This window comes from Camelina sativa, chromosome 14 (assembly GCF_030686135.1).
Source record: "Camelina sativa cultivar CO46 ecotype springtype chromosome 14, ASM3068613v1".
NCBI classification, from domain to species: Eukaryota; Viridiplantae; Streptophyta; class Magnoliopsida; order Brassicales; family Brassicaceae; genus Camelina; species Camelina sativa.
The window spans coordinates 2,188,647-2,209,209 of record NC_141893.1 but is presented as its reverse complement, the minus strand read 5'-3'; the positions used below and the strand labels follow the sequence as shown (position 1 = coordinate 2,209,209).

Genomic DNA, 20,563 nt, shown 5'->3' with positions numbered 1-20,563 from the left:
AACGTAATATATATATATATATATATATATATATATATATATATATATATACTAGTGTACAATGATGCTTGACATTACTGTCACGGATCACGATTCGGCATGTTGTATTATAACAAACATGGTATTGACAATGTTTGTTCAAGACCTCTATTGTGCGCCGTATGCTATGCAACAGACACTTTACACTTTGCACATAGACGTTTTCGTTTAACACTGCATATATACGTTTCTTTTTGTGGCTATACACTGTCTTATATCAAAACAGAAGGACGTGAAGGTGAAGAGAACGGCCCGAGACTGTTCTTTGCCGTAATAATGTTCTCTACAAGCAATCGCCATGTAGATTCTTCTTTCTTGCTAAGCTTCTTCATTTTCACCTTGAAATTCCTACACGTTAAAAGAAAATGATTACATTTTGTGTCTGAAGATTGCAGTTGTCTGTAATGTGAAATGAAACTGATTACAATCTGTACCAGCAGAGAGGGACTTTTCAAGAATCCGAATCCCCACAGATACAAGAGTGAAGCTGAAGAAGCTGCCACATCCTTTTGCAATGAGGACATGAGGCCCTAGACTTGCATCCCAAGAAATGTCTGAGTGCACCTTCAAGTCCTTTACACGCCGGGAACTTACACACGGTTTGGCTTCCTTTAAGAGCCTTATCACGAGGTCCAATTGTCCCACAACCTTCACTACATATGTGGACAAGAGCTTCCATGGCTTCATAAAGCTGCAGATACACTTTTTTGTCCTCAAGTTTTCTCCTTCTCTCTTGTTTCCGAGTGTCTGCTTCAACGACTGCCTCAACGAGCTCTTGTTCAAGCAGAGGATTAGCTCGTTTCATCACTTTCCATCCCTCTGTTGAAGATACAGATTTGAAGTCTTTGATGACCATCGAGAAACATACAAAGCAAATTCTAGTTGCGTCGCAGTTCCGCGCCAACTGAAGCACATCGATCACATTCTCCTTGTTAATCCATCCATTATCAAGAACCTCTATACAAACTTTTTTCAGAGATGGTATAGAGTAGCAGTGTGACAGAACCAATAAGTGGAGCACAAACTTCTTCATTTCTTCCTCCTCGTAGCTGCAGGTTTTAATATTAGGCAGGAGAAACTAGCATTATGAAAGCAATATCCATTTGAACACATGGAACATACCAGGAAGAGTATAGAAAGCGAATGATGCTTCATAAGGCACTCCGAAGATTTTGAGGTATGTTTTTCCATTTTTATTCCTTGATTTGTTCAGAAGTTTCGCCATAACGGGTGAGGCTGCAGCCTGGAGAGGACAAAACCTTTTAATATATATCATCAGTAAGCACTAAAAATGTGGCCAGTGACCCCAATGAGTTATCCTATATTCCCATGAGCTAAAACAGAGTAAAATCTTTACAAAAAACTCACCAAGACACTTGAATGAGCTGGAAACCGAGATTTGTTATCGATTTCAACAAAGGTATCTGCTCCAAATCCTTGCTTGAAAAGCTTATCCCAAGTTTCTACTGCTTCTTTGGGCACAACAAGGCGTGATAAGCTCAAAGGTGTCCTTGTGGAAGCTTGAAAACGCTGGAAGGTAAAACAAGGAAGAGGAGGCGGTTTTGGAATGTTCTTGGTACTAGACATTGTTGGTGGTGAAGTAGGTTGAAGCAGAGTGAAGACATGATCACGAGGAGCATAGAAAGACTCTTCTTCTTCTACTCCTATATCAAACACACGCGTGAATTTACCATCTGAACAAGCCATCAGACCACCAAACCCGCGAAGTCACAATAGGTTACCGGTTCTCCAATCTGTTGAGATCAAATGCAAAAAGCAACCATGAGTTATGTATCAGAGTAAAGAGTCAATCTCAAATTTCCTCTAACCAAGACTCAAGTCCCCTACTTAAGAAAATCATCGAACACAAAGTAAGCGTCAACTTTGGATTCAAAAACTATCAAACATGGACGTGAACAGGAATGAACTAAAAACCCGATTTTGATTCCAAGACAATGTCTTTGTATTCCAATAAGCTTCATTAGACATGAACCCTCAATGAGAAATACAGAGGCAGTCATACAGAGATTATAAAGACCAAGAGGAAAAACTAAGTAGTACGAAGAACAAAAACATCAAGGTTACCCACTAAAAACAGATCAAAACATGAATGTTACGGCAAGATTCAGAGTCACTGAGAGAAATAAACCAAAACCAGAAACTGGAACGACGCGAAAACGAAGAGAAACAGAATCATTAAGCAAGAAGAAAACAAAAAAAAAATAGGAAGAGCCTTGATCATTGTTGTTTAACAATTATTGGTTGAGAATCATTCTTATCCAGAAACTCAGAATTCTGAGATTTTACCCAATTCTCGGAAGAATCATCTCTTAGATACACAGTATCTGGTTAGTTTAAAAGTTCACAAATTACAACCATTGCTTTTGGAATCACGAACGCAACGCTAAAAGGAAAAAGAAACAAAAATTAGAAGCGAAGCGAAAGAACCCAACCTTTGGTGCCAAGTGGGTTGGTTTCGTAGTAAATCACACAATACAGAGAGGAAATCCAAAGGTCACGAAAAAGTAGTAGCAAATTTGCATACTACTCAAAACGTCAACACTAAAAACGGCGACGTTTTAAAAGTGGGGAGAATTAACAATTTTGCTTCTTTAATGAAGGCCACAAATGTTTTTTTTATAATAAGAATTGGAATTAAGTTAGAATGATTTGAGGGAGAATATAACATCGAAAGACATTATTATATATGGCTGATCTTGAATTGCACTAAGAACTAAAGTTAGTGAATCCTTGTCATCATCTTTTATATGTCTCCCTGCCGGTTTAATTTACATTATCTTACCGACTAGCCGGTGAAAAAATAACACCGACCATGTAATATGATACAAACAACTGAATAAGGGTCGACAGGTCGACTCATCCTTTTATTATATAGGTTAAGAACTGTATTTTCTGTTTCAACTATGATTTATGATTTGACCAATTTTATCACGGGTTTCCCAGAGGAATTAAACGTAAAAAGTAAAAAAAAAAAAAAAAAAAAAGTAACTCGGACAGCTAAATTTGATTTCTATTTCTTGCATACATGTGCTCCGGAGAATTGCGAATCGCCAATACGAGAACACCACGTTGACAGATTAGATTTCCAAGTGGGACGGCGTTGAAGTCTTTTCATTATGTTTGTTTGCGTATTCTCTCATTTGTGTGTGATAAAAGAAAAAAAAAAAAAAAAATTGGCGACGAATTAACAGAAAATATAAAATTGCTAGTTTTTTTTTTTTTTTTGAATACTTTTCTTTCTTTTTATGATAATGTCATTTTGAAGTTTATAAATGTTAAAAGGTAAATCTTATTATCAAGCAATGTTATTCACGTTTAAAAAACACAAACAAAAACATACAAGCAGCTATCGGTTAAATCTTCATATTAAAAAATGCTCTCGGTTAAGCTATTAAACCCTAATAAAAATTATTGAAGCAGTTATATTAAGCTTTAACTATCAATGGTTTACAATTTGGATCCGGGTTACATAAGCAGTGACATCAACAGTAATACACAGGTGAAAGATGCTGCAGTGTCCTCTACTCCAGCTCTCTCCTGGAAGATGACAAAAAGAATCTAATCTAATATGTACATATGTTCTGTTTTTTTTCTTGATAAACACGTACTGACCCACATATATGTTGCAAGTTATTTAATAATATATGTCACATGCTAACAATAAACTAAAATAAACTAAAACAATTATGATAACATGGATTGGTGGGTTGCATTATCATTGACCTCGGTCTCTGGTCCACACATCTTGGTCGCCACGGAACCTCGACCCTTTTGGATTGTAGTCCTACCCCACGAAAGACGTATTAAAATCAAAGTCGTCCTCTAATCCGATAATATAAATCTACGTACACACATCTACAACAGCCGTACACCAAAAACTAGAGTCAGTAAGAACAAAACTTAAAAGAGAAAATGAGAGAGGGATCTCATGTTATCGTTCTGCCTTTCCCAGGACAAGGACACATAACTCCAATGTCCCAGTTCTGCAAACGATTAGCCTCAAAAGGTCTTCAGCTCACTCTTGTCCTCGTCTCCGACAAGCCCACGCCTCCATACAAAACAGAGGACGACTCAATCACTGTCTTCCCTATCCCCAATGGCTTCCAAGAGGGCGAAGAGCCTTTAGAAGACCTCGATGATTACATGGAAAGAGTAGAAACCAGCATCAAAAACAGCTTACCGAAGTTGATTGAAGACATGAAACTGTCTGGAAATCACCCCAGAGCCCTCGTGTACGACTCCACCATGCCATGGCTTCTTGATGTAGCTCATAGTTATGGTTTGAGGGGTGCCGTGTTTTTCACTCAACCTTGGCTTGTAACAGCTATTTACTACCATGTTTTCAAGGGTTCGTTCTCTGTACCGCCAACAAAGTACGATCACTCTACGTTAGCATCTTTCCCGTCGTTCCCGATGCTGAGTGCGAATGATTTGCCGTCTTTCCTCTGCGAATCGTCCTCTTACCCTAATATACTAAGGATTGTGGTCGATCAGCTCTCCAACATTGATCAAGTCGACATTTTGTTGTGCAACACTTTCGATAAGTTGGAGGAAAAGGTACAGAGAATATATCCATAGATGTATATCGCTTATTTATTTGTGTGATTATGGTTAATTTGATATTTATTTGTATTTTTGTTGCTCGTAGGTATTGAAATGGGTCCAAAGCTTGTGGCCAGTCTTGAATATTGGACCAATGGTTCCATCGATGTATTTAGACAAACGACTGTCTGAAGACAAAAGTTACGGATTTAGCCTCTTCAATGCAAAAGTCACTGAATGCATCGAGTGGCTGAACTCAAAGCAGCCTAATTCTGTTGTCTACGTATCATTCGGAAGCTTGGTGATTCTAAAAGAAGATCAAATGATGGAACTCGCGGAGGGTCTAAAACAGACCGGTCGTTTCTTCTTGTGGGTTGTGAGAGAGACAGAAACCGACAAAATCCCAAGAAACTTTGTAGATGAAATAGGTGAGAAGGGACTAATCGTGAGCTGGAGTCCTCAGCTTGAAGTACTTGCACATGAATCGATCGGTTGTTTCTTGACACACTGTGGATGGAACTCGATGTCAGAGGGGTTGAGTTTGGGAGTTCCGATGATTGGTATGCCACATTGGACAGATCAGCCCACGAACGCAAAGTTCATGGAGGATGTGTGGAAGGTTGGGGTTAGGGTTAAAGCAGAAGGTGATGGGCTAGTGAGAAGAGAAGAGATTGTGAGACGTGTGGGTGAAGTAATGGAAGGGGAGAAAGGGAAAGAGATTAGAAAGAATGCTGAGAAATGGAAAGTGTTAGCTCAAGATGCTGTTTCCGAAGGAGGTAGCTCTGATAAGAGCATCGATAAGTTTGTTTCAATGTTTTGATATGAAGGATTGAAAGTAAGTAATTTACAAGTCCCTAGTCCAAGTTCCAGATGCCAATGGGGACTTTCTATTGCAAATTGCATACCAAATTGTACAAGAAAGAAGAAAAGCAGGCATACTCACATGAGCCGTCTCCAATTTTGACGAATCTCCTCTGTTTCGAGTATCTCTCTGTCTATCTAACGGAGTTAGGAAAAGAGTTTCAGTTTTCAAAAGTCAAAAGACTGAGTCAACTGGTGACAAATTCGAACGTTAGGATAAAAATCATGTTTGTTTTGTTTTTATTTTATGTTCTAAGTATTATTAATAAGAGACTTGTGATTTCCTTTTTCTATTTAAATGATTTTCCTTTTGTGAGTCCAATTCTGTAAAAAGCATTAAAACAAAATTTCCTTTTTCTTAAAAAGCCTAACAACGGTCATAAACTTTCCTCATAAATTAGTCTCTCTCTCTTCTAAGAACCAACGTTCTCTTCTTTTTTTGTTTGTTAAAACCAACGTTGTCTTCTTCCAAGGGCGTTAACCTAGAGTGCTCTTTCTTCTTCTTCGTCTTTACAAAAACCTGAGTTTCTTCTGGAGAAAGTCATGTATGGGAATTATTCGTCGGAGGTTTGAGATGTCGTCGTCAATCGTCATATCACTGATTTTGGATGGGGATCGAATTGAAGAGATCAGGATTACGTACGGTGATGACGTTTATCTCAATACACAAAACCTCTTGGGTTCTCTGCTTTGAATCCATCCACAGAGTCATCAATCATCATCATGCGAAGATTCAACTAGGTTCGTCTCCTTCATATATCCCTCTCGATTCTCCGAAAACGCTTAAAAAAAATATTTTGTTTCTTTGTATAGGGTTAATCTGCGGCTATTTATTTACAGGCACGACGACGAACATTTGATTCCGCGTTGGGATTTCGATAAGGTAATTTGATAAATATTGTTTTTGAACTAGGGATCTTGTAGTGGTAAAGGGTTAACACTAGGAAATTTAATTCTAGTTGATTTTTCTGTTTTATCTATAGGATTATTAATTAATTACGCTTACTTTACTTGCAAGTCTTGACACTTTTGCAGGATCTCAGAAGCCGTTGTTGGAGCGTTGTATTCACGCTACAGGTCTCTTGTTTTACCACATAACATCTGTGTGTTTAATTTGTTATCAGTTTTTATTCATTAAATGCCCTTTGGTTTTGCCGTTTTGGATAATGATTCTCAGGAATATTCTCCTCCTGTGCTCGCAATTACTATGATGTTCTCTTGGTGTTTCTCCAAAGGGACTTCGATCGAGTGATATATCAGATAAGGAAGGAGTCTCGCGCGTTTCATCATCCTCCTACTTGGTTTTTAGGTGACTTTTCTTCCCTTGCTCAAAAAAGGTTTTAAAAGATTTCACCATTTTTAATACGGATTCGAAATAAAGTTTTTTTCTTTTTGTTTTGTATTGTTTTCCTAATATTAAATTTACAAATCCATGTGAAAGTTAATCTAACTTTGGATCCAGTCATTAAGTTGATCATTAGATAGATTTCAAATGTTCAAGTTAATATTAAATTTACAAATCCATGTAGATTAATACCCTGATTGGCAATGGCTGTTACGAAAGCGCCGTACCTGATTGGCAAGAAATACAGAAGCTACCCATGGACATACATTGACTGCGGTAACTGGTCCATCTGATGTATTACAGGTACGGCGCTTTCATGGTGAGCAGACCTGCATTAAGAACAACCATGTCAACGGTGGAATCTAATACAATAAAACGATGAACTGAGGAAATTACAGTTCTACATACTTTGACGGTTAAACCTGGTCCTCATAAGGCATAACATACCCACTGCCAGCGTGGTCATTAGACATGCATTGGAGGCATAATAAGCGGGAAAATAAACATTTTTTGCATTGAATTTGGTCTACTAAGACATAATAAGCATCAACATAATTAACTAGTAAATTAGACATTGACAAAAACTTGTCCGGGTGTATGTCGTCCACTGATATGTTACGGTTTTGACTCACTTTGACCCCGTTTATTTGATAGTTTTGTAGTTGTTTGAGTCCTTTTCAGGTTATAATAAGAGGCTAGGAAGCTAAAAGCAAGGATTGGAACAGCAGGAGCAATCGGAGCAGAAAAGAGTTGAATTGGAGCAGAAAAGCTGATTTTAGACCCAGGAGCACATGCTCCCGATTTCCGAGCACATGCTCCCAACTCTACGGATTCATGACGACACGTGGCAAGCATCTAGGCGCCGATTCCCTGCCTAATTCCCCTTATTTTAGGCGATCCTTTGTGAGAGAAAGAGGGAGGAGATCGATTTTTAATAGGGAGATTTGATTTGGATTCTTTCCTTATTTTTCTCTACTTGTATGCTATTTAACCTAGGGTTTTTAGGAGAGAAAATATACTCTTTCTTTTTGGTTTTTTGAGCGACGTTTTTGAGAGAGGGAGAAGAGCGGTTACCTTGTGAAGGATTCTCTGAACCCTTTTTATTTTTATGTCATTGAATTTCTCATCTATGTTGGCTATTCAATTCTCTATGTCTGAGTAGATTTCTTTGCTAGATTAGGGGTTTCAAAGGGGTTTCATGGGTTAGCAACAGAACACAAACATGACTTTATATAATTGATTGTCTTCACTATTGTTAGACTTAATGCTTAGGTTGATTTGATCACCCAATCTATGATTCTAGGTTTATCTATTCATCAAAAGTGTAATAGGTTGCTAGAAAAGACATTAGTGGGCAAATTATCCTAGACCTGCGAAAGTTGATGTGTAGGTGATTTGTGAACTTATCATTCCTGTTCTTTAATGCTTGTCTGCGATTCTGGGCTCAAACGACAGTTTAGGGTTTATGGACCGCCGAGCATGTGCTCCGGATGTCTGAGCATGTGCTCCGCGTTTCCGCACAGAATCGATCAGATAGAGTTATTGATGCCACAACAGTGGATCAGTTTATATTTATGTTTGAGTTCTAGACTGGTACTTAATATATGCCCTGAATAGTTGTTTAGTTGCTATCTCTGAAATTCCCGAGAATCACCCATGATCTAGTGTTTTGTTTATTGCCTTTTTATACCGTTTTTAATCGCTTAAATTGTTACCAAAAAATCAACTTTGAATTGTCTTAGCTTGAAATTGAACCAATAGAACCGTAGAGTAAAACTTGGTCTTCGTGGGATTCGACCCCTAAGTACTACTTCTTTGCTGTGCACTTGCAGTAGGAAAATAGGGTTTAAAACTCTGTGTTATCATCCACCGCCTCAACTAACCTGCACAATTGGTAACTTGTAAGACACCAAAACCGGAATGGTTTAATGAAGGAACGGTGGACATCAATGATTGTTGTCTATCAAATAGAAATGGTCAATCATCATAATACCCTGTGTGGGTGGACACGAACGTCGAAACTAGTAAATGGTCTATCAAACATTAGGTCTATCCTCGTAATTACTTGGTGGACAGAACTGATGGATCTACGAACTCGTGTATCAGATCCGGTGTCGATACCGAATAACAAACTATTATTTTAATAAACTGACTAAAAACCCAAACAAGGATGACGATTAACTCGGTTGTGATGCTAATTCGAGTAAAAAAAGCACAGACTCACCTAGGAGAGGCGGTAACGCCAGTTTTCTTCCCGTCGCTTGAAATCTCTGCATCTGACTTTACACTGAAACGAGAAAGACAACCGAGTAGGATTTTCTGATTTCTGCAAAAAACGTAAAAAACGAAATTCTACTCTTACATACCAAGGGTTGGGTTCGGAAGAAGGTTCCCTTGTTCTCGCCGACTATGGCGGGTGGAGGTGGAAGAAGCGGAGGATTCAGCCGTAGAAGTGACTGTATTAAGTAATTTATCATTACACCCAAAGACGACGGACTATTTCTTCGGCGATAAAGATGAAACGTCACAGAATAGGAGAGAGGCGAAGAAGCAAAGATTTCTACGAAGAGAAGAAGCAACCGTTGCGTTTTACGAAGAAATTAAATGATATTATAATTAATTTTAATCATAATTCTTAATTTTGGAGATAAAATTGTTGAAGGTATAAAGGTCTTTTTTGAGTATATGTGTGGCAGGCGAGAGAAGGAGATATTGAAAGTTGCATAACTCAGAAATTTTGGTATTGTTCATGGCATATTATATAAAATTCTCCTACTACTACCTCTACCATTGATACTACCACTACCCACTACCACTGCCACTGATACTACCACTACCTCTGCCATTGATAATAATATATATAAATGGCATTTTTTGTATTCAAATCATAGAGAGATGTGACCGAAGTGAGGTGAGGATGCATTAAAAGCTAGAGAGAGAGAATAAGACTACAAAATTAAAATATTTTATGATGTGATAGTACTAGTCAATAGTGATGAAAAAGCAAAGCCAATAGTGATGAGTCAGGTGTGATTTCAACCGACATTACTTTTTACTTTTATCTTTGAACCCATCCACACTACTCGTAGAGAAAATGTTTAAAAGCATATCAATACCCATATATGATCATTTATAAATTACTTAATTAGTTAGATGTTTTAAAATAGTACTTATGACACATTTTGTTGGCAAGAAAAATAACTATGTACAACAATGACGTTTTGTTAAATAGCCCGGCTGTAGAGGATTTTTAAGGTTTGCCATAAGTTCGATATATCAAATCAAAGAGCGATGTGACCGAAGTAAGGTGAAATTTTCGACATCAAAACTGTGATATGTTTCACTTTATGAATTTTTTTTTTAATTTGATTTTAAACAATTATGACATTTTTTGGCAAGAAAAACAATAATATATATAAATGGCGTTTTTTGTATTCAAATCAAAGAGAGATGTGATCGAAGTGAGGTGAGGATGCATCAAAGGCTAGAGAGGGAGAGAAGAAGACTACAAAATTAAAATATTTTATGATGTGACAGTACTAGTCAATAGTGATGAAAAAGCAAAACCAATAGTGATGAGCTAGGTGTGAATTCAACATACATTATTTTTTACTTTTATCTTTGAACCCATCCACACGACTCATAGAGAAAATGTTTAAAAGCATATCAATACTCATATATGATCATTTATAAATTACTTAATTAGTTAGATGTTTAAAAACAGTACTTATGACATTTTGTTTGCAAGAAAAATAACTATGTACAACAATGACGTTTTCTTAAATACCCCGGCTGTAGAGGGCTTTTAAGGTTTGACATAAGTTCGATATATCAAATCAAAAAGCGATGTGACTGAAGTGAGGTGGAATTTTCGACATCAAAACTGTGATATATTTCACTTTATGAATTTTTTTTTTAATAATTTGATTTTAAACAATTATGATATTTTTTGGCAAGAAAAACAATAATATATATAAATGGCGTTTTTTGTATTCAAATCAAAAAGAGATGTGACCGAAGTGAGGTAAGGATGCATCAAAGACTAGAGAGAGAGAGAGAAGAAGACTACAAAATTAAAATGTATTATGATGTAACAGTACTAGTCAATAGTGATGAAAAAGCAAAGCCAATAGTGATTAGCCAGGTGTGATTTCAACAGACGTTACTTTTTACTTTTATCTTTGAACCCATCCACACGACTCGTAGAGAAAATGTTTAAAAGCATATCAATACTCATATATGATCATTTATAAATTACTTAATTAGTTAGATGTTTAAAAACAGTACTTATGACATTTTGTTGGCAAGAAAAATAACTATGTACAATAATGACATTTTGTTAAATACCCGAGTTGTAGAGGGGTTTTAAGGTTTGACATAAGTTCCATATATCAAATCAAAGAGCAACGTGACCGAAGTGAGGTGGAATTTTTGACGTCAAAATTGTGATATGTTTCACTTTATGAAATCTTTTTTTTTTAATTTGATTTTAAACAATTATGACATTTTTTGGCAAGAAAAACAATAATATATATATATATATAGCATTTTTGTTATTCAAATCAAAGAGAGATGTGACCGAAGTGAGGTGAGAATACATCAAAGGCTAGAGAGAGAAGAAGAATACAATATTAAAATATTTTATGATGTGAGATTACTAGTTAATAATGATGAAAAAACAAAGCCAATAGTGATGAGCCAGGTGTGATTTCAACAGACATTCTCTTTTTATTTTTATCTTTGAACCCATCTACATGACTCGTAGAGAAAATGTTTAAAAACATATCAGTACCCATATATGATCATTTATAAATTAATTAATTAGCTAGATGTTTAAAAATAGTACCTATGACATTTTGTTGGCAAGAAAAATAACTATGTACAACAATGATGTTTTGTTAAATATCCCGGCTGTAGAGGGTTTTTAAGGTTTGACATAAGTTCGATATATCAAATCAAAGAGCGATGTGACCGAAGTGAGGTGAAATTTTCGACATCAAAACTGTGATTTGTTTCACTTTATGAAATCTTTTTTGTTAATTTGATTTTAAACAATAATGACATTTTTGGCAAGAAAAACAATAATATATATAAATGGCGTTTTTTTGTATTCAAATCAAAGAGACAAGTGACCAAGCGAGGTGAGGATGCATCAAAGGCTCTCGAGAGATAAAAAGACTACAAAATTAAAATATTTTATGATGTGACAGTACTAGCTGGTGATGAAACAACGTTTTATATAACTCGCTCATAACGTTCGTTAATTATTGTACTATATATTAATTAAGTTGACATATTGTGCTACTTTTATTTCACGATCGTTTGCGAACCAACCGGGTCATGGATGCTATGTGCATTTATCTAAATAAACCATTAGTTTGTTGGGAGAATCTCTTAAGACATCTCTATCGGTTATATAGTCATTTGAGTGTCAAAAAAATTAAATAATAATATTTTTAATTTAATTTAATTATTTAATTATTTTTTAGTTTGCTCAACCAATCAAGTGATGACAACTGTAGATGCTGTTGGCAGAGACACTTTCTATTCATCTCTCCGACTTTTTTTTAATTTTTTTAATTTTTTTACTTTTTTATTTTATTTTTGTGATTCTCTATCAAATATGTCCTATAGTAATAGAAGTGCTATTAGTTAAGGAGCCAATGATTCATTTTATATAGTAATAAGTAACAAACATCATCAAGTTAGATAAATAACCTCACTTTTTGGAAGTGGAGGTAGGTCATCACCAAATTCAACCAACAGATAAAGAGAGAGGGAGGAAGGTGTGGGTGTGTTTGTCTACAGTGCAAAAAGACAAATGAGAAAATAATTCCCATAATAATAGTAGTAATAGTAAATAAGCGTTAATTTGAAAGGCAAAAAGAAATTTTTTTAACACACAAACAGAAATTAGAAAAGAGGGAAAGAAAACGAAACCAAGGAGAGAGCTACGTTGCTACAGATGACACTAGGTAGGAGAGGTAGGTTGGATTGGTAAGATGGCACTGCTAGAAAAAAAAAAAAAAAGTTAATTGAAACCACACACGGACAGTATCCACATATCAAAATTAATTTTTTTTAATATGTATGATGATTTTTTTTGTATAGCCATCAGATGGATCTTTAATTTAATTTTTCGTAATATACTTAGCTCTTGAAGACTTTTTATTGGGAGATTTTCAACATCCCACCACTAATACACCTATTGAGAATGGATCTAAAGATAATATGTACATAAAACATAAATAATTATATATGATCAGATCTTGTACAAGATTATAAAATAAAATCTGTTGAATATGCCAATTTTGTTATACCTTTCTATTGATTTACTAATTAATTTTACTCTTAGTTCAAGGTATTTGCAATCGTGAAACTAATGCAAAATCCTAAGTGATAATTTATGGTTGAAAAATATAGAAATTTTGGAGTTTGTTTGTTTTTTGTTTGGTCGGTTCATTCCACGGTTCCACCTAATATTGTTTATTTATTTTTATTTTCAAGTAAATTTAGGTGTTATACATACCCAGATGCATTTATATTAACTTTTTGACGTCATCATTCTAATAAATATTCAAATACTAGTGTTAAACCCAAGTTGTTTAATATGGGCCTAACTGCTCTTCTTAATGGGCTTTAAGTGGTTTAGTTTCAAAACGCACCGTTTTGTTCATCAAAATGACCGTTTCCCAAATTCGATCATCGTCTTCAATCGCACGCCGTGCCCCTTTTCCAAGTTTCACTGAAGAGAGAGAGAGAGAGAGAGAGAAAGAACAAAGTTGGTATTTTTTTCTTCTGGGTGGGAGTGACTAAGTTCTGATATATCTCGTTGCAATTCGTATCGTTAACGCTCGTTAATACCCAATAACCCGCTTTGGGCGGGTCAAGTTTCGGCGCAGAGATTTTAGGATTTTTTTTTTTTTTTATAATCTCGAATCGAGCGAATGATTGTTCTCCTGAAGACTCTGCTTAGTTCTTGGCGAGTACTTGGGTGCTTTGCGATGAAGCGATGAAGCAGCCATTCATTGTCCTGTGATGAAGAGAGGTACTCTTTCTGGCTTCAGAAATTTAATTCAGCTCTCTTCACTTCGGTCTCGTGGACTCAGTTCCTCAACATTAACCGATACTAGACCTTTTCCTGATTATTCACCAAAGAAAGCTTCAGTAAGAGACACTGAATTGGTTCACCAAATCACCAATGTGATTAAGCTTCGTCGTGTTGAGCCTCTGAGGCGGAGTTTAAAGCCTTATGAATCCAAGTTCAAGACTGATCATTTGATTTGGGTTTTGTTGAAGATTAAGAGTGATTACAAGCTGGTTCTTGATTTCTTTGATTGGGCTCGCTCCCGTAGAGACTCCAACCTTGAATCCCTTTGTATTGTCATTCACTTGGCTGTGGCGTCGAAGGCTCTTAAAGTTGCTCAGTCTCTCATTAGTAGTTTTTGGGAGAGACCGAAGTTGAATGTTACTGATTCCTTTTTACAATTTTTTGATCTTTTAGTATACACTTACAAGGACTGGGGTTCGGATCCTCGTGTATTCGATGTTTTCTTCCAAGTACTCGTTGAATATGGAATGCTCCGTGAAGCGAGAAAGGTCTTTGAGAAGATGTTGAATTACGGATTGGTTCTCTCTGTTGATTCTTGTAATGTATACCTTGGCCGTCTTTCGAAAGACTGCGGTAATAACGCAACAGCAATCATAGCATTCAGGGAGTTTTCGGAAGTGGGTGTTTGTTGGAATGTTTCTTCTTATAACATTGTTATTCATTGTATTTGTCAACTCGGGAGAATAAACGAAGCCCACCATCTACTCCTGCTTATGGAGCTGAAGGGCTACACCCCTGATGTAATCAGTTACAGTACAGTGATAAATGGATATTGTAGATTTGGGGAACTTGATAAGGTTTGGAAGCTCATTGCAGAAATGAAACAGAAAGGGCTGAAGCCAAATTCTTATACTTATGGTAGCATAATTGATTTGCTCTGCAAGATTTGTAAGCTAGCCGAAGCAGAGGAGGCTTTTAGAGAGATGATAGAGCAAGGTATACTTCCTGACACAGTAGTGTACACAACACTTATTGATGGTTTCTGCAAGCAAGGGAATGTTCGGGCTGCGTCCAAGTTTTTTTATAAGATGCACTCTCTGGATATTAGACCAGATGTTTTGACATATACTGCTATTATATCAGGGTTTTGTCAGATTGGCGACATGGTGGAGGCTGGTAAACTTTTCCTTGAAATGCTTTGCAGGGGTTTAGAGCCGGATAGCATTACTTTTACTGAACTTATAAATGGATACTGCAAAGCAGGGCAGATGAAAGATGCTTTTAGGGTCCACAATCACATGATTCAGGCTGGGTGCTCCCCGAATGTCGTTACATACACCACATTAATTGATGGGATCTGTAAGGAAGGGGACTTAGATTCAGCGAATGACCTTCTTCATGAAATGTGGAAAATAGGTCTTCAGCCAAATATTTTTACTTATAATTCCATTGTCAATGGTCTATGTAAGTCGGGTAGTTTTGAGGAGGCAGTTAAACTTGTTGGAGAATTTGAAGCTGTGGGTCTTAATGCAGATGCTGTAACTTATACAACCTTGATGGATGCCTACTGTAAAGCAGGGGAGATGGATAAAGCTCAAGAGATTTTGAAGGAGATGCTCGGGAAAGGGCTTCAACCTACTATTGTTACATTTAACGTCCTAATGAATGGCTTTTGTTTGCATGGGATGTTAGAAGATGGTGAGAAGCTTCTAAATTGGATGTTGGCAAAAGGCATAGCGCCTAATGCAACCACATATAATTCTCTCATGAAGCAATATTGCATTAGAAATAACCTGAAGGCAGCAACTACAATTTATAAGGACATGTGTTCTCGGGAGGTAGGACCTGATGGTAAGACGTATGAGAATTTAGTTAAAGGCCATTGCAAGGCTAGGAACATGAAGGAAGCATGGTTTTTATTTCAGAAAATGAACGAGAAGGGGTTTAGTGTCTCTGTCAGCACATATACCGCTCTCATTAAAGGATTCTTGAAGAGGAAGAAATTTGTGGAAGCGAGAGAAGTTTTTGACCAAATGAGAAGAGAAGGGTTAGCTGCGGATAAAGAAATTCTCGACTTTTTCAGTGATACAAAATACAAGGGAAGGAGGCCAGATACAGTTGTAGATCCTATTGATGAAATAATAGAGAGTTACCTTGTGGATGAGGAACTAAGGGAAGCCAATTAGCTGGTGGTAGGTTAGAACTCAAAAGGTTAATCTTAGTGAGAATGAATGTGGTTTTCAAGGAGACATGGTGCCTTCTTCCAAGTCTTAGAAGCATCAGGTCGTTAAGGAGCTCTTTAGATTGAAAAAGGCGTAAGGGGTTCTGCATATGAAACACAGATTATAAGCTTCTGATCGAATCTGTCAGCAGATGACCCTGTATGTGGATTTTACTTGTCTACCAACGCAACTTCATCTTGACAAGAGTATCTGTGAACTCCTCCCTGAACGTTCTTGTTTGTTTCCTTATGTGTGAGGATTCTGCAGGTTCACATTAATTCTTACTGATTTGTTATTTGCTGAAAGAGAAGTGATGCTGGTGCAACTGCTCCATTTTGGCGATTTTCTTCAGCTTCATATCCAGATTTCAAAGTTCTGGATCCTGTTACTCTGTTATTGCTCTTCGAGGTAACAATAAGAATACCATGGTCCTTGAAATTGAAATAACATCCAAGGGTGCGTACTTATGAAAGTTCTTTCTTGCTTGACATCTGTTTGCAATCGCTTACAAGACTTGAAAGTTCTGATCATACAAAGCTTCTCACATGTTTGTTTATCCCTGGTTTTTAATCGTAGGGATGCGTGTATTAATCCTGTTGAGCCAAATTCTAATATCATGGTTCATCCTACATCGTGTTCTGAATGCTCACGGAGGACTTCTCAATGAAGATGTAAGAGAGCTTAAACTAGTTTTATTTCTTCTTTTGGATGGGTTCATATCATATCTGCCATGACTTTGCGTTAATAGCAGTCTAGTCTTATGCCCATTCAAATTTTTGGTTTCTGACTAATCAGCCTTGTATTTCTAAGTTAGACCTGGTTAGATGTGATTTTCTAACATTAATCCATGGAGTTGAATACATGGTAGAGGGGACAATGTCCAGGGTTCTTGATTCTACTTACAGTTAAAATGAGAACATGGAAAGATTTTACAGTATTTCATTTTGCCTGGCAACTTGATAAAATATAACTCTCTTTTCGGATTTTGCAGAGAAAGCCACCACATAATGTAAATGAAGCCGACTGGGGTCTATAAACCTACATCAAGAAACTTTTATATTAGAAGGTTTAAGTTCACATTACACATATTTGAAGCCAACCCAAGAACAGGACGTGTAGAAGACAGAGCACTATGCAAAATGTATATTTTTATATATATATATTTCATATTTGAAAGAAGAAAAAAAGTTACAAGTTTAACATCGTTGTAGCTTAAATAATCCGAGAGCTCCGGCGTCTCTTTCTCCGTCAACTTCTCCGCCTCTTCTCTCTCTCCACCACTCACATGCCGCCATAAATTTGAAAAGGTTTATTTTTTTTTTTTGCTACTTCCATTTATTTTATTTTAATTTTGTTGTAGTTTTTTACTACAAACATATATTATCCGAATCTTTTAAGCATTCAATGAACTTGTTGAATAACCAATTATTTGTTTCACAATATATTTACCCATGTGTTTCTCTTAAACGAAATTTATCTTAATTAATTTTAGATTAAAGACCATTTTTGAACCCCCCCCCCCCCCCCCCCCCCCAATAAAATTTAAAATCATAGCCCAAATCGGAATGTTTAGTTGGGAAAGTTAATTGTGTTGTCGTTTCATATAATCATATACTTAAAATTTTCAACGCTTGAATTCGCTTCACAACATAATCTGTTTTTTTTTTCCTTCAACAGCTTGTCAAAACAAAACAACTATAAGATGAATAAAAATAACTTGGAAAATATAAGATAAATTTAAAAAATGGAGCTCATACATACATATATTGACTTTCTATAATTCTATTTAGAATGATTAACGATATCATTGAGTTAGTTTCAATAATGTGTGAGCTATATATGGTTAATCACATGTCTTTTTGGGGGTCAACAGCTATCACATGCATGTCATGTGTGATATATATATATAATCATAACTAACGGTAAGATGGCCGTTTATGAAAAAAGGTTTACATATGTATATGGCTAATTAAATTCAGAATGCGCAACAAAATGTCATCGTTGATTCAACGACCGTTGCTACTAAAAAAGTTCTATATCAACCATGTGAGCACCTAATAATTGGAAATGTTAAATTCAGAAACTCTTATCATATAGATATCAGTATAGCACATGTACTTAATTGTACCATAGACTCCGATAACGAATAAGTCATGCTCTCTCTATATATATCCATGGTTTGATGCATCAAAATCAATTCAAGCATAAACTCAACCTCACATTAAAAAAAAATGACAAAACCTGCTATAACATTTGCACTTCTCTTCACACTTGTGATCACCTTCATCAATGTGTCGAGAAGCGCGTCCAACGTTTTCAACGTAGTTAGTTTCGGAGCCAAACCGGACGGAGTCACCGATTCCACTGCAGGATTCCTCAAAGCATGGCAAGGGGCTTGTGGCTCGGAAGCTTCAGCCACAGTGGTGGTCCCGAAGGGGACATTTCTGTTGAAGGCAATAACGTTTGGAGGGCCATGCAAGAGTAAAATCACATTTCAAGTGTCGGGAACCGTCGTTGCTCCGGCAGATTACAGGGTCTTTGGCAACTCCGGTTACTGGATTCTCTTCAACAAGGTCAGTAAAATGTCACTTGTCGGCGGGACTTTCGACGCTCGAGCTAATGGGTTCTGGTCTTGCCGGAAATCTGGTCAGAATTGTCCTCCCGGTGTTAGGGTATGTTCTGATCTCTTCTGTCTCTGACTTTAGGATTTTTTTTTTTTAATAGAACTATATATAGTTTATTAACCAAAAAGAAAAAAACTACATATAGTAAGTTTCATAATAATAGTTTCTGGAAAAAGAGGTTGTGGATTGTTCATTATTTAATCGAAATATAGTGAAATAGTTATTGTCTTATTTTACAACTATGTGGCACTACGAATTATGATAATTCCTTTTTTAATTATTATGGATGATCTATCAAACTTTAGTTGACTACCTCATATACTTATAAAATCTTTGATGCATTATTATAGTCAATATCATTCAACTCGGCAAAAGACGTGATCATAAGTGGAGTGAAATCCATGAACAGCCAGGTCACCCACATGACCCTCAATGGTTGCACCAATGTGGTCGTCCGTAACGTCAGACTAGTGGCTCCGGGAAACAGCCCAAACACAGACGGTTTCCACGTTCAATTCTCCGCCGGAGTCACATTCACCGGAAGCACCGTTCAGACCGGAGACGATTGTGTTGCTATCGGCCCTGGTACCCGCAACTTCCTCATCACCAAACTTGCGTGTGGCCCAGGTCACGGGGTTAGGTATACACACCGTTTAATTTCTTAGAATGATTTTATGGACAAATTACGTATATATATTATTAACTCTAAGGAATCATGAATTTCCAACTTAAAACTAGCTAGCAATATATGTAGATTGGTCATATAACTATATGATTATGTGATGACTCGCAGTATCGGGAGCTTGGCGAAGGATTTGAAAGAAGACGGAGTAGAAAACGTGACAGTATCGAGTTCCGTATTTACGGGAACACAAAACGGCGTGAGCATAAAGTCGTGGGCGAGGCCTAGCTCTGGATTCGTTAGAAACGTCTTCTTCCAAAACCTAATTATGAAGAACGTTCAAAACCCTATCATAATCGACCAAAACTATTGTCCTTCTCACCAAGGTTGCCCTACTGAGGTATATACTTATCATCTTTTTTTTTTTTTTTTTTTTTTTTTTATCAGACTAATCCAATATGTAAATCAACTTGGTCTAATAACTAATGATAAATGTTTGTGAATGTATTAGCGTTCGGGGGTGAAGATAAGTGGAGTGACGTATAAAAACATACAAGGAACGTCGGCGACACAGCAAGCAATGAAGCTAGTGTGTAGCAAGAGCAATCCATGCACAGGAATCACATTACAAGACATTAAGCTTACTTACAATAAAGGAGCTCCTGCTACTTCCTACTGTTTCAATGCTGCTGGGAAAAGTCTCGGTGTTATCCAACCTACTAGTTGTCTAAACCGATAATATCAAATATCTTAGTGTATATTTATTTGGTGAAAGATGAATTGGTAAAATGTTATTAGGGGATTTTAGCATTCATCTTTTAACCGTTGTTTTTGTTACGATTATAAGATTAATTTGAACGATGGTCCAAATAATTTTGGATACCAACCGGTTTGATCAGAAATTCAGAATACCAAAAATACTTGTTTCTGTAACAATATATGATCACAATGATATGTAACATTACAAATTATTTAGTTATTTTCTTCATCAATAACATACTGTTTTCAGCAACGAAGAAAGTGGAAGACTTTGACCTGTCCCAATCACATTGCACCTTTTTTTTTTTGATTTAAAGAGCAAAATATGAGACAAATCTAGAGGAAACTGAAGAAAAAGAAAGCTTAGATGTGCTTTTTCTAATTGCACATAATTGACATAGTAATCAAATTTATAGATTTAGGAAATTTAACGAAATAAAGAAAACAAAAGGGATGACTGCTACTTAGTGCGCACAA

General features: G+C 36.4%; 3 protein-coding genes, 1 long non-coding RNA gene and 1 pseudogene across 11 annotated transcripts; 4 read left to right on the top strand and 1 right to left on the bottom strand.

The window, feature by feature from the left end:
* Window positions 1-74: 74 nt before the first annotated feature.
* On the bottom strand, window positions 75-2,266 carry LOC104739112 (BTB/POZ and TAZ domain-containing protein 3-like; annotated as a pseudogene). Its single transcript, XR_015580971.1, has 4 exons — window positions 1,408-2,266; window positions 1,162-1,282; window positions 474-1,088; window positions 75-387 (listed from the first exon to the last, which is right to left on the bottom strand). The product of XR_015580971.1 is annotated as a BTB/POZ and TAZ domain-containing protein 3-like (transcript).
* A 1,202-nt stretch (window positions 2,267-3,468) lies between these two features.
* On the top strand, window positions 3,469-5,828 carry LOC104739110 (UDP-glycosyltransferase 74E2-like). The gene is made up of 2 exons (XM_010459360.3): window positions 3,469-4,617; window positions 4,709-5,828. The coding sequence occupies exons 1-2, from the start codon at window positions 3,973-3,975 to the stop codon at window positions 5,420-5,422; spliced, it is 1,359 nt and encodes a 452-aa protein (XP_010457662.1). The 5' UTR covers window positions 3,469-3,972; the 3' UTR covers window positions 5,423-5,828.
* A 57-nt stretch (window positions 5,829-5,885) lies between these two features.
* LOC147927768 (uncharacterized) lies at window positions 5,886-7,936 on the top strand. Of its 3 annotated transcripts, none has more exons than XR_015580273.1 (5): window positions 5,886-6,204; window positions 6,304-6,346; window positions 6,499-6,540; window positions 6,641-6,772; window positions 7,490-7,936. It is a non-coding gene; the product is annotated as an uncharacterized LOC147927768 (long non-coding RNA). The 3 variants fall into 3 exon arrangements; XR_015580270.1 differs by having other exon boundaries at window positions 6,277-6,346; window positions 7,471-7,936; XR_015580271.1 differs by having other exon boundaries at window positions 6,063-6,204; window positions 7,471-7,936.
* Window positions 7,937-13,491: 5,555 nt separating this feature from the next.
* Window positions 13,492-17,506, top strand: LOC104739109 (uncharacterized). 4 transcript variants are annotated; one of them, XM_087485003.1, is made up of 4 exons: window positions 13,492-16,240; window positions 16,349-16,537; window positions 16,658-16,752; window positions 17,073-17,506. In XM_087485003.1, the coding sequence occupies exon 1, from the start codon at window positions 13,847-13,849 to the stop codon at window positions 16,043-16,045; it is 2,199 nt and encodes a 732-aa protein (XP_087341129.1). In that variant the 5' UTR covers window positions 13,492-13,846; the 3' UTR covers window positions 16,046-16,240; window positions 16,349-16,537; window positions 16,658-16,752; window positions 17,073-17,506. The 4 variants fall into 4 exon arrangements, with proteins under 4 accessions (XP_087341129.1, XP_087341127.1, XP_087341128.1 ...); XM_010459359.3 differs by having other exon boundaries at window positions 13,516-16,240; window positions 16,349-16,489; XM_087485001.1 differs by having other exon boundaries at window positions 13,492-16,537.
* Window positions 17,507-18,210: 704 nt separating this feature from the next.
* On the top strand, window positions 18,211-20,322 carry LOC104739107 (polygalacturonase-like). 2 transcript variants are annotated; one of them, XM_010459358.2, is made up of 4 exons: window positions 18,211-18,753; window positions 19,056-19,345; window positions 19,499-19,713; window positions 19,839-20,322. In XM_010459358.2, the coding sequence occupies exons 1-4, from the start codon at window positions 18,313-18,315 to the stop codon at window positions 19,871-19,873; spliced, it is 981 nt and encodes a 326-aa protein (XP_010457660.2). In that variant the 5' UTR covers window positions 18,211-18,312; the 3' UTR covers window positions 19,874-20,322. The 2 variants fall into 2 exon arrangements, with proteins under 2 accessions (XP_010457660.2, XP_010457659.2); XM_010459357.2 differs by having other exon boundaries at window positions 18,225-18,753; window positions 19,499-19,727.
* The last annotated feature ends 241 nt before the right edge of the window (window positions 20,323-20,563 follow it).